Below are 13,972 nucleotides of genomic sequence, written 5' to 3' on the forward strand. Positions count from 1 at the left end.
TATTTAAGTAATTCTAGACATTGGCAAGCTATTCAATGACACAGTTGGCTATTCAGTTCCTGCCAAATCCTGCAAGAATTCAGACATCTAGGCACACAATTTTATTTACAAGTACATGCCACAAGTAAAAATTATTCCTTGCACAAAACAATTTTAAAAAATCTCATTAACTATCCTCATACCAACTCAAGACAACTTGCTTCATACCAAAATGTTGTATGCAGGTGCACACAACATGCAGCCAAAGTTGTTCAGCACACACCTCCAACTGTGAAGCACATACTCAAATACTCACTTTGTAATAGTTTGTTCTTGCTGTAGGTATTTATCTTGTACACATTTTTCAAACACAGCCAAGGCATGTTCACCCTTCTGCACACCATTGGGGAGCTTTGGTTCTTTTGAAAAATCTGTGGATAAGAGTTCAGACTCTATTTCCTTCAGCAAATCCTCCTGTGAGGAAGTCTGATGTATTGTAGAAATAAGTTTCTTTGTGCAGTCTGTGTCATAGGGGCTTTCTGAATAGATTTTATCACTTGATTTTGTCACAAAATCAGACTCCTCCCTTAGATCCTGTAATATTTCCATTAATGATTGTTCTGTCTGGTTAGTTTTTGGATCATGTTGTTCAAGTTCTTCACTAGGTAGATGTTGTGATTTTGTGGAGCCTCCTGCCTTTGTTTCACAGCAGGCATTGGCAGAGGAGTCTGTCCCTCCACACGGCTGCTGTCCTTCTGCTGGGGCCCCACTGCTGCTGGTGCCATCCTGATCTGGGGACAAGGAACTCAATTTCCTCTCCAAGACAGCAGCATCACCTCCAGTGCAACTGGTGCTTGGGCATTCCTCCACTCCAGGTGTTTCATCAGCCTTCTCATTTTCTGAGGACTTGCAAGAGGCATCATCTGACAGATTGACTGGCTCCAGTGTGCTCTGCATTTCTGGTAAATGTTCCTCCATAATCTTCCTTTGGAAATCTAGATGGAGAATTCATATTACAATATGTTATATACAATATCAAAATAGATTGAGATAGGGGGAATAAAGACTACTAGAAAGTAAAATTCTAAGTGGAAAAATATTTAGATACATATTATACAGAATTTGTTGATCTTTCTGCCCAACCTTTAAGTAAATGCTCCAATACATTTTTTCTTAAGAGAAGGTGAGAAATGAGGGATAGCAAACATGAAGCAGAGAGATAGTAAATGCCAAGGTAAGAAAAAAGCAGAACTTCTTAGAATTAATAATTCTACCATTTAAATCCACAAAAATTCCAAGTAATCACTTCTAAAAATACTTCATGACAATAAATAACCTAAAAAGATTAAGCACCCAGGGTCTTACAGCTCTTACTTCCCTATACATGATTTGAAAGCAACATGTCTTGATTTATTCATTTTTACAATACAGGGTGACTCCCTGGTCCAGCCAGAATATCCAATTTCCTCAGAGTCCTGTCCTCACTGAGCATCCATACAGCAAAATACATCTGCACCCAGGAAACTAAGGGAAGGGGCTGGGGGAGGATGGGGTGAGATTCTCTTTTGCCATCTGTTTTCAAGCAACCAAAATCCGCTGTGGAAGAGCACAGATGGGCTGGGGCAGGTCTACTCTGTCAAACAGTGGCTTGCAGAGCAAGGACTTGAAAAGCTCAGTAGAAGCTCTCTAGAAGGACACCACAGTGAGAACCAAATAGCCAGAATAATTATGGAAGAGCCTGGGTATAATACTTTTTGACTTATAATACTTTTTCAGGAATCCCAGATGGTCCAGTATCTGAAAAGACTACTAGCATTTTTAGCAAGCACAGGAAGCCCTTATTTCCATTAGGAGAAATTCATTACAGCAGTCCTAACTTTTATATGCAACCCTATCCTCCTACACTGGAAATTTAGGCTATTTATAAACAATGCAAACTTTTCATTACCCTTTGCTTCAAAAGATTTATGTTCAGGTCAACAATGGAACCAGCAAATCTCACTACTTGGTTCATGCAGTCCAAACAAATGCTCTTTTGGTACCCATCTACCCTTTGATAACTTCTGCTAGCAATGAAAGTTCACAATGTACTACTATTATTCTCAAACAAAACAAACCCAACTGACAGTCTCAATGTGAAAGTAAAAGTGAACATAACTGCAAGAAAAAGTATTCAGCTTGATAGTTGCAGAACACATTAGTTCCTACTTAATTAAAATGCTGTTAAAAACCAATGCTTTCAGACTAGTGCACTTTAATCAATAATCATAAGATAATTTGCCAATTATGCAGTTAAGACAGAAGAAAAATTCACCTGCAAGTATCTGTTCCCTCTTGTCAAAAGAAGTTTATAATCCACTTCACACTCAGCTGTAAAAGATACTCTATTAGCATAAAGCTGAGGAACTGGTTTTTTCTCTAGTAGTTACTCTAGTCAAAGTTCCTGATGATGCTTTCTCTGGAATGATCAGAGGGGGTTTTCTACCTTGTTTTAAGCCTTTTTAAAGGGACTTCTCAAGTATTACAGAACATCCCATAATGTGCAGTTGTTTGATGTACTACTGCCTCAAACCTGCTTGTGACTGCCCAGCTGCTGCAGTTCACCTTTACCACAAGAAAGGGAGTGGTAAAATTGGATACATGAACTTCCATGTTGGTTGTTACACGTAAAATTTCCAGTCCAGTCAGCAAGCTGGAGGGTATTTATCTCCATATGGAAGCAACAAGTGAAAAATACAGCCCTGTTAAAGAGCACATTAGGAAGGTCACTCAGTTTTCTTTTTATTGTGTTACTTCCTTCTGTAAATAATACTGTGAATTAGCATTACAAAGACTAATCTACGTGGAATCAGAAATACAATTATTTGCACTACTCAGTCACAGAGAAAAAAAGAGCCACTGACTCCATATCCAAATAAATTAGTTATTATTAATCATAACTAAAGTGTAAGTTTTATATCAAACACATGAGGAATTTGAGTAATGACTATACAAATCAGTTAAAGCATGAAAAGTAAATTATGATGATTTAGTGTTCCCTGCAGTTGTACTTTAATTTCCAGTGGTACCTAGAATATAATTTACCACATTAAGTTCACAGTCTTTATGATTCCAATACACTGGATTTAGCCTTATCTGCCCAAATCTGCCTGCACCTATCTGAACCTATGTATGACATACATAGATTTTCCCCCCTACTGTCAATGAATAATATTAGCTTTTACCTTCTAATTACTAACTCTTAAACAGAAATTAAATAATTGATCACAGGGTCACAGCTTATTTTCACACCAGAAACATGCAGACAAAGAACTCATGTGGAGCAGCTGTCAATGCAAATTCATACTGACATTCAAATACCTCCTGAATATTCAAAGTTTGTTCTGCCTACCTCAGGCAACTGAGTATAACAGCTAATTCCTATATAATGCCAGAGACAAAACTGCAGTGATGTCACTGGAGAAAAGGCTCTTGGTTTGTAAGCAAAACATTTTGTGTGACACAAGAATCCTTCGGTTTAGCAGCAGCCAGTTGAGATGAAACATGCTAATATCTGACTGTTTCACATCAAACACACAAATCCATCAAGCTCCAGATAGTATTTGGACACCATCTGATAGGAGATCCACACCTTCCCAGGTTTAATATCCATCTTGTATTACCCTACTAAAATTACCTTTTCAAAATCAGGGATGTACTACGGTTATGTATACTGCATTAAGGAAACAAAACAGTTTAGTGGCTCTTATGATGTCTTCAGAAGGCAGCAAAAACAATCAGAAAAGGCAAATCTTGACTGAAGCAAGTGAACTGGCTTATGTAATGATATGTTTAAACATCAAACAAGCACAGTGTGTTGAGTGACAGCAAAGTGCTGGATTCTTGCACTGTTTTGCAAAGCTTCTACCTTCAACCATGTGCTCTGCTCCTTCCTTAGGCCTGACCATCATCTTGATAGCAGGACAGAAATGTGATGCTTGTTTCACCCTGAAGTCTAAGTCCCTTCTGCTGCCTGGGCCACAGGACCTTCTCAGAGCAGCACCCAGAGTGGCCCAGCCCAAGCCTGCTTGCCCACATGCCATGAATGACTGCTATCCATCCAGGGCAGCATGAGAAAAGCTCTGTCACTGCCCTGTGACACTCTCTGCAGCTGTGACAGGACTCTGTGTAACTGGTCCGACCAGCTGTCCTGTGTTTTACAGCTCACAATTAGTGTGACACTCCACACATCCTCCCCCATGCTCCTGTCCCACAGCAGAGGAGGCAGCTGGCTGTGCTCTCCCCCAGTGCAGTGACACAAATCCAAGTGGAATTACATCAGTTCGGATCCAGGAATGAGGAACAGGAGCACAGCTCAGCCACATTTGCAAAACACCTCCCTACACATCAGAACACAGGCAAGTTGTACCCTTCAAAGCCAAAACTGCCTTTTCTTTAAACAGCCACTGTTGTTTCTCATCACAGATGTGTCCTTCAAAGATGCAGAGAGCATACATACTTTTCATCATTATTCACAAAACTAAGCTTAAACCTGCACCAGCACAGATGATCTCCAAGTTCCACAGTAACATCTAAAATAAGTAAGTAGTTAAATAGCTAGCACAGGACACATAACATTAAAGGCTGGTACTGGTAAGGATTACAGCCATTTATCACACTACTTAAACTAAGATGTGCTTATCTGCTAAATTGCTGATAGCACAGCTGACTGGAATCAGAGGCAGGGAGCAGAGAGCCTGCCAAAGGAACACGTGAACAGCACAACAACTTTTGAATACAAATGTCTCCCAGGTATGGCAGTGAATACAAAGACTCAGGAAATAGCATTTTTTATTTCACTTTGTTACACAACAGAAACGTCTTCTATTAACTGCTAATCAAATAAGAAGAACAAATACGACAATGAGTCAATTAAGCTCTTCAAGGAAGTATCTGACACAGTATAAGTATTGATTATCCTGGGAGAATATCAAAAATCTCAATATACACTCCTGTAACATGCCAGCTAAAGGAAGAAAAAAATTTCCTGTAGCTACCTTCAGCAGCAGTCCAGAGAAGCTCATGCTGTAACAGCAAATTCTCACTTCAGAGTCCATGCACTGGCACAGAGAAAAGCATTTTCTGTAACACTCAGACCTCCCCTTTCATCTGCTTACACTCCTAACTTTTTAGGGAAGCTGTTGGCACCCTCGTCCCTTGGCTGCTCATCCACTGTACTGGTTGGAAATCCCTCCTGCCATGGCAGTACTGCTAATTCTGACTACAACACCACCTTTGCCAGCTCCAGCCTGCTATGCAATGAGTACAGACAAGGTTCTGGTCTGTTTTAATCCAATATTATGCCATTTCAAACTGCTTGTCTTTTCAATCTTCTTACTGAATGCAAATATGATTCTTTTAAGTCCCTGACTACAAAGGTCTTTTCCTAAGCACATGCACTACTAATGCTGGAATTTAATTTCAAAAAATGAGCAGAATTTGACCCAAACTCTCAATACTTCTGTTGTAAATAGTCAAGAAAGAGGAAAAATACTTTGTTTCAGCCAATTCCAAAACACAAGTGAGATGACAGCTAAAGAAACACATTAAATGATAACTATAGGAATCTTTCACTGAGGTGTCGCTCCCTAGAAGACTTGACTAAAAACAAGTGAAAAAAAGAAAGTGTGCCTTGTCACCTAGTAACTATCACAATGAGGTTCTTTACAACAAACAGATTAAAGAATGACAGAAATGTGTGCCTGGGGTGGTTCTGTAAGCAAACTTAAGGTCAAGGTCCTGAGAAACAAAAATCACTGCTTAAAGAGAAAAAAATATATATATAGTTACACCTCAATGCCTAAAAATACTGCAGAGAGAGGGGCAAAAAAGGGCAGGAAGGAATAATGCTTCACACACAGGTGAGTGCAGATATGAAACCTTGTTCAACCCAGGCTTGAAATGAAAGTGAAGAGCATTGAGCTAAGGGACTCTCAGGCAGAAAACCTTCTGAAAGAGGAGTAATAAAAACTTAATACAGCAAATACAGTTTACTGGACACCAGACACATTCAACTACACATTACATAACATAATAGCCAGTAGCAGTCAATTCTTTTAGCTCCTTTCAACAAGAAAGGGTTTTGCATCATCTTTGGGCAGATGTTTTCCATGCCTGGCTGTGCTCAGGAATCATCTACTCTCCAAAAAATACACGTGCAATCCAAAAAAATTGTGAAAAAGCATTTCTCACTCCAGCTCAGACCATATTTACTGTTTACCTCTGGATATGTAAAAAGTATCCAGACAGGTTTTATAGGATATGAAACAAGCTCATTTTTAAACAGAAGTACAAGGTAGCTTTCATCTTTCCATTTCACATCAGTCACAGCAGAGTACTCAAATTTCCTGTAGTAATGGACTGAAGTCTCAAAATACTCAGAGCTGCCACAGAGTTGTGATGCATTTCAGAGAGCAGGTGGGGGACAAGGAAAGGAGTGATGCAGTGCTCCAGCAGCCACGGGCAGATGACTCCAACACTCAGCACTGTCCTAAGTACCATGACAGGGCCTGGCAAGCAGCTCAATGACAGAAAAACCTGGTGACACCAACACAAGCACCCCAAGTTCCCAGAAGTCCTTACTGCTCTTATTCTGATGTCACCTCAGGACTCAGAGCTGCTTTGTCACTGCACTGTGTACTGTAAACTTGCCAAGGAATCACAGCACACCTCTAAACAAAGTCCACATATTTACAGGAAAAACCTATCTAGAAAATAAGGGCCTTGAAATTGCTTCAGAGCAATTCTCTTCATGCTGCAATTTGTGATCTGTACTTCCTGGTTCTTTCTCAAGAACTGGATGACAACTCACAAAATTCCTGCTGTTGCTCCTTATTTTCTTTTCCAAGATGGCACATTCTGAAGATAAGTTCCATAAAAATCCCAGCAAACATCCTTAAGCAGTAGTCTCTTCAAATGCTCTGTAACACTCACCATCCTTCCTCTATATCCTTCCATATTGGCTCTGGTTCCTGAACTCTGCAGTTCAGGTTTAGTGTCCAGTGGCAGCAACCAGGAGAAGGGATGCTTGTCCTTTGGAGAGCTTCTTATGGAGATAGCTAGAAAAGGGGTTTATTCTTAACATGCTCAGGCTCCCCAGTGAGAGCTAATAATGACTTCTTTTCCCTAGTACCACCCCAGAAGAGTGGGCAGCAACACATAGCTGAAATAACCAGCTGTCAGTCCCAGGCACTGTTACTGCTCCCTGTAACACATCCCAACTGATTTTACAAATAGCTCTGCTCTTCTGCATCCTTCTCTCCAATTCAACCAAAAATGCCTGTTTGTGGGTTTACAGAGATTTTTGTTTGCCAGCTAATGGCAATGTTGTGGGAGCAAGGAGGGTAAAAATAGCTCCATTTTGATACTGAAGGTGCTGGATGCAGACATCTATGAATCATTCCAGTTTCGGCAAAACTGAATTTAGGAAAGCAGACATACAGCCTGCCTACAGATACAGAAAGTTGTGGGGTTTCTCTCTGCAGAGCCCAGTACTAGATGAACAGAAAATTCTACACCCCAGCTCAACCAGGTAGAAATGTAATGCTTTCACAATGACTGCCCTGTTTGTTCACCTGCAACAATTCAGAAACCAAAGCAGAGCACTGAAGCACCTGAAACTGCAGCTGGTCTAAAGAGATACCAGGAACTGTTCACTTTTAGTACTCTGGCTTTCTAACAGCCCTGCAATCAAGAGGCCTGTTCATTGATATGTGTGATACCTGAAAAAAGACATACTTTTAACTTAGTTGTAAAATCTTTCAAAGATTATCTAATAATAAAATAATAAAGGTTAAAAAAACAAGATACACACACCAAAAGACTACTAAAAACTCCAAACTACCAGCTAAATCTAGAACTGGGAGGTCTGGAAGACAGATTTATTTTTTTTTTTTTTTACAATGAAAAGCATTATCCTCATAAAATTTTAACTGCAAAGAAAATACTGACTTTTTTTTTCCGGTATCACCCAATAGCAAATTAAAATGCAGTCATGTGAATTTGCAAGAGGAAGTTATGTGTATTTTACAGCTGTTTTGAAGATTGACATTTATACCTGAAGTCACATTGCAAATCACTCTCCCATTACTCCAGCTCTCCAGAGTTAAAGCTCTCAGCAGCCTGCCCAGACACACCCATGCACTGGACTCAGCTACAAATAAAACATCCACTGTCTTACAGTGTTCTGTGTCTTGACCTGCAAAAGCACTGAGCACAAGTAGTTCTCATCTTATCAACAACTTGGAGGTGAGCTGACACTTCAGCTCTTTCTGCTGGAATGGAATCTAACATTTACTTCACATGCAAGCAAGGACTGTGTTTAATTCAGTAATACTGAGCACTGTTTCAAAACACACCTTTTTGCTGACATTATCTTCAAAAATTCTTATAAGGATCAGCAATGCCCTAAAGCTATCCTAAAATAGCAGTTTTACATTTAACCCTTGGAAGTTGTTATTCAACAATAATTATGATTTTAAAAAAGGAATCTAGTGTACAGGCCAACTCAGAATCAATATAAGCTCCACCATTTAAACTCTGCCTCCTACTCATTCACATTAAAGAATACATAATATTAAATTCCAATCCACAGATTGATTTTTATACATGGTTCATTACACTCAAGAATCCCATCTTGGAAGCACCTCACTCCATGTAAGCAGCTACTGAAGCTCATGAAGCAAAGATAAATAGATAACTTTACCAAAAGCACATTTATCATTTATAGTGCAATAACAGGTTGGTTCTTTCCCCAATCACTGCAGTACAGACTAAAAGCTCTGCTGAAGAGATTTTTTATACTGCCTTACATTTCCACTCATGCACCCATGAAATGAAGTGACATATGACTGAAATGTCAACGCTCAAAAGACTTTCATGATAAAGCTCTGATGCTCATCAGAAGACCCCACTAAAAGCAAAAGCTGCACATCAGCACCATTTGCACAGCTCAGTTACAGACTCCCCTCTTGCAGGTTCCTGAGCAACAAAAAGAGAGTACAAGTGCTTTACCAGTTCAACTGCAAATTCAAGAGTTAATGTGAGATGCAGTATAATCCAGTCTAACACCAGAGATGGACTTTGTATTTCAAAGACTTAACCAGGATTTATTGGCTGAAGAACACTGAACAGAATAAAAATGATTTGTAGTTTTCTTGACAAGTCACAAACATATGAAGCAACCTGCAACCCAATGTAAAAAAGCTTCACAAGTGCCCAGCATTTATTGGAAAGAACAAAACTTGCCTGAACAGTTTGCTTCACAAAGGTCTTTGTCTCCTTTAGCTATCATGCTATAAAATATTCCATTAGAAACACAGTCTTAGATGAATCACAACGGAAAAATAAAGTACTTTCTATTATCTTTACAGACGTTTTCCTAAGCCAGAGATATTAAAGTAACCATTAACAGCCAGACAACTGTTAGAATTAGTTGCCATTTTAATTCAATTTCCAATCTATTAAACTCAGGTAAGAGATGAACCTGTTAGACAGTTTATGTGCTGCCACGTGTATAATGGCAACCCAACAAGATTGCTAAAGAATAATTCTGGGGTATGAAAACATTTCTAGCTTCTTACAGTTGTGTTGTTCATTGCAAAACCCAAAATGCCTCTCTTCAAGAACTTTTCACATCTTTATTACACAATAATCATTACTTAAGCAAACTAAAATGCTTTTCCAAGTCAGTGCCAACTTGTCATTGCATGAGAACTCTTGGTAAGAATTTTACATGACAGTAAAACTAAAAATAAAATTGAAGAGAAATTTTATAGCTTGTTTTAGCTCACTGTATTCCTAATAATACTGTTACCTAAACTAATCTGGACAGGCTAACTCCACCTTTTTACTTCACTTGTTGGGTGAAGTTTTTGGTTTCTTTTTCCTAAGGCTACTTTTTCCGTAGCTACTGTCTACTAGTCAACACAGTGGTCAGCCAAACACACCTTCCTATTGTTTCCAGTCAATCCCCAGCTTACCTGTGTTTTGCATGGTATCTTTCACAAGAACTCTGTCACAATGCCTTTCTCAGACTAAGCCTTACATCACCAGGTAACACTGCAAAACAGGGAAGCTCAACTAGAGACAACTCTGTTTTCAACTGAAGTTTGTGTCAGAAAAGAGGATTCTGCTAAAGTTCTGGTTTACATAAGACATAAAATGCAGCTCTACTGTATAGCAGCTGTGTAGAGACACAAAACAAAGGTTTGAACTAAATTGAAAGGGACTGAGGTAAAAAGGTTCAAAAAACCAAATAATTTACATAATCTAATGTGAGATGAATTTCAAACTCCTTCTGGCTTCAGGTTTATATATTTGCTTACAATTCCACATCCAACATTAATCAGAGCAGCAAGTCACACAAGTTATGAAACACTAAAAGGAGATGAACTGGACTGGAAAGCATCACTACAACCTAAGAAAAAGACAGAATTCTTAAGCTGAAGAAGAGATGATGCTGATCACCCCTGCTTGCACTCCATACAAAAAAGCGGGTGCCCATTCCCAGCCATCCTGTATTTACAGACAGCACATACAGGAAGCAAAAGAAACATACCAGAGTCCCACCCACACTAGGTGTCCCAATATTAATTCAGTTTTGCTCAAGATCAAATAGAAATAGAAAAGCTGTCTGTACACTGGGACACTGAGTCCTCCAGCCAGGCAGAACTTGACACAGCTTCTGACTCAACTCACACAAAGCCCTGCTTTGATGCATGTGCTTGAAGAGAAGGAGTGGAACAGTGAATATACACAGTGGTACTTGCAGGATTTCCTTGCTTTTATCAGTTTAACACTTCAACTCAATTACTCTTCTCAGGTTTTCAATGTGACTTCATTAAACACCAATGGCAGTGCCAAGGTGCAAAGCTCAGCATTTCTATCAATTCTTTGAACACAAGACAAGTACTTTAGAAGACAAGGTTTACTCAAACTTTGTATTTGCTTTCCTTTGCTTTCATCACAAGTTAGATAGTTCAACAGAAATGTACAATTCCTTAAAGGCAGCACCAGGTTTTCTATAAAACTCATGCACAGGGTTAATATTATGGTCATATTAACTCCATGCCTGGAGTTAACAACTCCAAAATAAAGTTCATCAGTTAAGGTTTAACAGGTGACGCTGGATTTGCTCCCATCATAACACAAGTCATGGGGTACACCTTGAGAGAGTTATCCTTTGTCATAGGAGCCCCAACATTGGAAGCTTATGTATCAGAGGAAAACAACACCCTAGCAACAGCATCCTTTTACTGTGAACATCACATAAGGCTTGGATACTTCAGGATTTGCAATCTTCTGTGTGTCTTCAGCACAGAGCAATTCTTACTGCCCCAAGTCAGTAAAATGAGTCTCTACTTCAGCAACCAATGAACGCAATGCCAGCAACAGCACTACTGTCACCTTTTTGGTGACAGGTTTTGGAACCCTGCCTTTAGCTCTGCTTACAACAAGGCCAGGAGCAGCTCTGTCCTCACCAGAACCCTGTTTTCATTCACCTTCTGACACTGATAACATCACCTGTGCAAAGAAGAATGTCTTCAGGGAGGAGAAGAAATCAAATTTACGACTGAGTACACAAGCTGGAGAAAGCACACATTCTATGACAGCTCTTCCACACCTGTAACAGAGCCATAACTCTTGCTCACACTACAGAAGCCAGAGCTCTGGCAGACCTTCTTACAAACCTGTAGTGTCGTGGCACTGGTAAGACATGGATCATGGCATATTTGGCACTGGAGATTGCAGCAAGTTTGCTTTCAATGGCTCTTTTCAAATGCTGTTTCCAGAACATGCCAAAAGCAGTAAAATTCCAGCCCTGGAATTACTGCCTGTATGGTCACTACATACTGAAAAACACCATTTGGGGCGACAGGAGAGTTCTACTGTTTTCAAACCTGACTTTCCTAGAGTTTCTCCAGTATCCCTGAAAACAAATAAGTAAACACTTCAATCCTTTAGGATGTGAAAAAGTCAACTGAGAGCTCTATAGAAGACTGTAGATTAATTAACTTCTGTTAATTAATCTAAGATGCAGTATTATAGACAATATTGTTATAGTATCAGTATTCCATGTACTTCCTGAAATTAGGGTCATGATTTTCCCCTCTATTTTGACATTTATTTCCTTCTGATGAGTTTTTTTCACACTCAATTTCAGGCAGCAGGTCTTGGACTATGACTTGGAGGTAAGTAGCATCTACGAGGCTATCCAATACTGTCTTTGGCAACTGGAAAAGAAGCTCAGAACAATTTAGCCCAGAACTAAGTAGAGGATATTGTTTCCTGGACCCCACATCTACTAATTTAACATGCTTAATAACACAATTATATCCAGAAAAACATTGCCTTTCTATTTTTCATAGCTCTTTTAAAAGCCAGCCTCAGGAAGTTCAGCATTGGCTTCATATAGCATTAAGCAACAGAGCTGCTAATTAGAATCAAATTAACCACTCTCTGTATGTGGTTCTTCAGTCCTTTTCTAAACAGTTTGAAACACTGAACCTCACAATGCCAACAAACATATGTCAACAAGTCCAAATCAAATCTTATAAAATGACAGAAAAATACTGTTTTAAAACCAGAAAAGAACAGATGACTGAAGATTTTTAGAAAGGGCTCAAGCCAATATACATCTAGCTCTTTATTTAAAATAAAACAAATGACATTTCAAAAGTCATCTAACACCCTCCTGAAACATCTTCATACATTCAGTTTCTCATATCTCCAGAGCTTAACCATCTCCTCTCTAAAGTCAAGTGCAACATAAGCATTCAGTGCAGCCAGTGATTACATTAGAGAAACACAGCTGTGGCTCACAGTTTCAGTCATTTCCTTATACAACAAAACATACTGGGATAGGAGCCATACCTGGATTTTCAGTGTATTCTGCTTGCAATATTTTAACTTCTGAAAAGCAGTTCTGCAATAAGATAAAGCAAAGCAGCACTAAAGCTGGAATGCCATACTTCTCATCTTCACACATTTCAATTCCCTAAGAAATCCTCATTTGGTCTGCACGGAGTCTCGCTGGAAGTATACATGTATCAGACTCACCTGTGCAGACTATTTTCCGGGACAAGAGCCAAAATCTGTGAGCCTACATCACAATCATTTTGCTGAAGTCCTTCTTTCAAACCTACAAGGGCAGGCAGCTTTTACAAATACCATCTGCAAAAACAAGGACACGTACCCTACCGCAACAACGCAGCCGGCTCTAAAAAATAACCTTCGTAACAGCTGCTGGGCTTCGCTATCTAATTATTTACCCATACAGAAAATAAACACGCAGTCAATGAAAAAGCACAACGTAATTAACACCCAGGGAAAGAAAGCTGTACAGAAACAAAGGGACTGCGAGCCAGCCCAGGAGCCTGCGCTCCCCGCTCGGAGGTCCGGCCCGGGCAGGTGTTGCTAAGGCAGGAGCTCAGCCCCGGCCCTGCTGTCACCCCGCTCCCTCCTCCTGCGCCTCGCCCGCGGCCCCGGCGCGACCCCTGCCAGCCCAGCGCCGCCACCGGCACAGGGAGAGCCCCTCGCCACCGGGGGATTCTGCCTGCCGCCCGTCCTTCCCCCGCCCCCGCGGCCGCGGCCCCCAGGGTTTATCTGCGCTGACAGTGAAGCGGATCAGCGGCCCCGCCGCCCCTCCCGAGCCCGCCGGGCAGCGCCGGCCCGTCCCGTCCAGCGCCCTCGGCCGTTCCGCGCCGGCCCCTCGAGGAGCCCGGCAGTGCCCGCGCGGCTTGGGGACGCCGGCAGTGCCAAGGCGCCGGCTCCGAGCACCCACCCACCCACTCGCCCGTCCGCCCTTGCTGCGGCTCGGCCCTCACCCGGTCGCTACACGGGCAGCAGGAGCAGCGGCGGCAGCGCGGCCATGGCGGGCACAGTGCGATCCCACTCCCCGCCGGCCGCCCGGCCCGGCGCGCTGACACATCAACAAAGATGGCGGCGGCGGGCG

At 41.0% G+C, this 13,972-nt stretch overlaps 1 protein-coding gene across 1 annotated transcript in view; it reads right to left on the reverse strand.

Moving 5' to 3' along the window:
* CCDC186 (coiled-coil domain containing 186) overlaps window positions 1–13,962 on the reverse strand; it is a 34,570-nt gene extending 20,608 nt beyond the window's left edge. The window contains exons 1-2 of the mRNA XM_058810173.1: window positions 13,845–13,962; window positions 296–974 (exon numbers count right to left, since the gene is read on the reverse strand). Coding sequence (XP_058666156.1) covers window positions 296–957 — 662 coding nt within the window. The 5' untranslated portion in view covers window positions 958–974; window positions 13,845–13,962. The remainder of the gene's footprint in view (window positions 1–295; window positions 975–13,844) is intronic.
* Between the last annotated feature and the right edge of the window lie 10 nt (window positions 13,963–13,972).

This window comes from Ammospiza caudacuta, chromosome 9, assembly GCF_027887145.1.
Source record: "Ammospiza caudacuta isolate bAmmCau1 chromosome 9, bAmmCau1.pri, whole genome shotgun sequence".
Classification (NCBI taxonomy): domain Eukaryota; kingdom Metazoa; phylum Chordata; class Aves; order Passeriformes; family Passerellidae; genus Ammospiza; species Ammospiza caudacuta.